Here is a 2728-nt window from a genome sequence, read left to right as displayed (position 1 = left end):
GTTGAATTAAGAGTTTCATCGCACGAAGTTTTCTGAAATTATTTAAATTTATCATTTTTATTTGCTGTACTAATTCAACCCCCTCTTAGTATCGTTCTTGCCCCTAACATTAATTTCTTGCTCTCCCCTACAAACACTATTTCTTAAAAAAAATAAGTACAAAATTAAGATAGTAATTAATCTTTTTTTCTCTATCCATCAAATAATCACTTTTTCTCCTATTTTTATGACAATGAAATATTTGGTACTAATTAAACAGTTTTTTCTTGCTCTCCCATAAAAGAGCTATTTCTCACGAAAGTAAGTCCCAACTAAGGTACTAATTAATCAATTTTTATACACCCCCATCAAGTCATCACTTTTCCCCTCCTGCTTTTAAGAAAATAAATATTTGATACTAATTATCATTTTTTTTCTTTCTCTAAAAACTTATTTCTTAAGAAAATAAACACCAAATTAAGGTACTAATTAAAAGCTTGTTCTTAAGAAAATAAATACTAACATTTTGTACTACATAAATATTATTTCTTCATAAAATCCATAATTGACAAAGGTTTGTTTGCACCATTTGATAAATTTGGAATGAGAGATGTAATAGAATCTTTGAGTGTCAACACGCAAATAATGCTCAACTCTTAACAGAAATTATTAGAGACTCAAGATCATGAAGCATGACCTCAAAATGAAATATGTTTTATGAAGAAAAAAAATATTTTTATCAGATTCAATTTTACTATTAATTAAAAATTTTAAAAATTATATTAAAAAAATTATATATCTTATTATTATATATTTTAATAATATATTATTTTATTATTAATTAAAATTTTAAAAAATTATATTAAAAAATTATATATATCCTGTAATTTTATGTTTTAATAATATACTATACCCACTAATCTTGACATGGACATTACATTTTATTTATTAATTATAATTATAAATTATAATTTAAACATATATAATCATAACTATTGCATATGTACTCTATGAATTATCAGGCTTAGACTATGACTTATATAAATAAAATTATATAAAACTTTATATTTAATTAATTTATTTTTACTTATCAAAAAAAAAATTCTTCACGAAATCAATACCAAAATAAGATACTAATTTATCTAATATGATAAAACTACGCATAAGATAGAAAGAAATAACATGGATCAGTGCCTAATCGAGAGAAAGAGAGAGGTACTAACGTATCTAATATGATGGAACTACGCATAAGATACAAAGAAATAACATGGATCAGTGCCTCTGAGAGAGAGAGAGAGAGAGAGAGAGAGAGACTCATAGAACACAGGAATTATGATATCGTATGAACATGACAAGACGCGAACCGCTGCTACATCCTCTCCCCCTCCGCGAGAGAGAGTCTCATTCAATTTTCCAAGATCACCAAACTGCTAAAAGAAGAACACAGGAATTATTATATCGTATGAACATGACAAGACGCCAACCGCTGTTACATCCTCTCCCCCTCTGCTTCACTGTTCTCTTATGGCAGTCATCCTCTCGGAGCTGCAGCCGTGCTGGCCTCCTCGCCCGGCCTCCTCCTGCTGTTCTCCAAGATGGGGAACCTGCCTTCCCTGTCCCTAAACAATCTTTCCTGCGCACTACCTCGAAGCTTCTCCAACCTCAGCCCATCTCTCTGCTGCATCTTGAACACCTTCGCCACATTCGTCAGTCCTCCTACCAAGAACAGCAAGCCCCCGAAGGTGGATAACCAGGCCCAGCTAATTGCCTGCACACACAAACCAAGTGTATGGTGAATGAGCCAAGTCGGGGGCTCACAACGTGGTTGCGGACACGCACCGTGATCCTTGCTTCCTGATGTGTCGAGCCGCGAAGATCTTGGCGATTGAAGATGCCGGCGACGAAGAACAACAAGCTGCCCATGAGGAAAGGCACGTAGACGCCGGATTGGAGAATCTGCGTGTCGCCATCGGCTCGTTCGTAGATCTGGCACGCGTTGTGGATGGAGCCGATCACCCACAACAGAGGCCCTGCGATCAGCATGTTGACAGCGTCCTTCTCCATCTTGTAATCCAAGCCCTTCTCTTCCTGCATGCATATATATATATATATATCTGTCGGAATAGTTGCAAGCATGCATGAGATAGAAGAACTTGGTCGATCTCCGTTCAACCTGAATGAAGAGAAAAAGAATCCCAGTGAAGGTGACAATGGATCCGAGCATCTGAAGCAGGGGGACGGCGAGCTCGACGAGCCCCAACTGGAGGTCGTACCCGAAGAGGCCGAACTGGTAGTCGATGCCGGCCATGTGGGCGACGAGGTCGTGCGCGTTCACCACGGCCAGGAGGGCTAAGGCCACGAGGATGACAGCCAGGTCCACCTCATCGTTGCTGCGACCAGGGAGCTCGGCGGAGAAGCCGGCGGTGAGCAGGGCGGCGGCGAAGACGTGGAGGCCGGCGTTGATGTATTCCCACCGGTTCTCGACCGAGTGGGGACCGTACAGCCTGCTCTCCCGGGCTGAAGCGAGCTTCACCATGGTGACGAGAGAGAGAGCCAGGGGGAGAGAGGTGACAGGATATGGCTAGCGGAGCGGGGGATCGTGGAGATGGAGATGCGGCGGAGGAGAGATACGTGGCGACGTGCATGGGAGTCTTCAGCGTCAAACACGCTGTCGTGGGTTGCGCCACGGGAAGCAGCGTTACCTCTCAGCTGCTGACTGATGTTGGTGACATGCGCCATGCAGTGTTGG

General features: G+C 40.8%; 1 protein-coding gene across 1 annotated transcript; it reads right to left on the bottom strand.

Annotated features, from left to right (window-relative positions):
* Positions 1–1385: 1385 nt before the first annotated feature.
* On the bottom strand, positions 1386–2515 carry LOC135677767 (uncharacterized). Its single transcript, XM_065190157.1, has 3 exons — positions 2153–2515; positions 1819–2067; positions 1386–1747 (listed from the first exon to the last, which is right to left on the bottom strand). Exons 1-3 carry the CDS (start codon positions 2513–2515, stop codon positions 1511–1513), a joined length of 849 nt encoding a protein of 282 aa, XP_065046229.1. The 3' UTR covers positions 1386–1510.
* Between the last annotated feature and the right edge of the window lie 213 nt (positions 2516–2728).

Source organism: Musa acuminata, chromosome BXJ1-6 (assembly GCF_036884655.1).
Source record: "Musa acuminata AAA Group cultivar baxijiao chromosome BXJ1-6, Cavendish_Baxijiao_AAA, whole genome shotgun sequence".
Lineage (NCBI taxonomy): Eukaryota > Viridiplantae > Streptophyta > Magnoliopsida > Zingiberales > Musaceae > Musa > Musa acuminata.
The sequence above is the reverse complement of the archived record's forward strand: the minus strand, read 5'-3'. Positions and strand labels throughout refer to the sequence as shown.

Excerpts from the sequence above, each read along its gene's own strand:
- LOC135677767 (XM_065190157.1), bottom strand. The coding sequence starts at position 2,515 with ATGGTGAAGCTCGCTTCAGCCCGGGAGAGCAGGCTGTACGGTCCCCAC. Across the intron at positions 2,068-2,152 it reads TTCTTTTTCTCTTCATTCAG|GAAGAGAAGGGCTTGGATTA; the intron begins GTTGAACGGAGA and ends ATATGCATGCAG. Across the intron at positions 1,748-1,818 it reads ATCAGGAAGCAAGGATCACG|GCAATTAGCTGGGCCTGGTT; the intron begins GTGCGTGTCCGC and ends TTGTGTGTGCAG.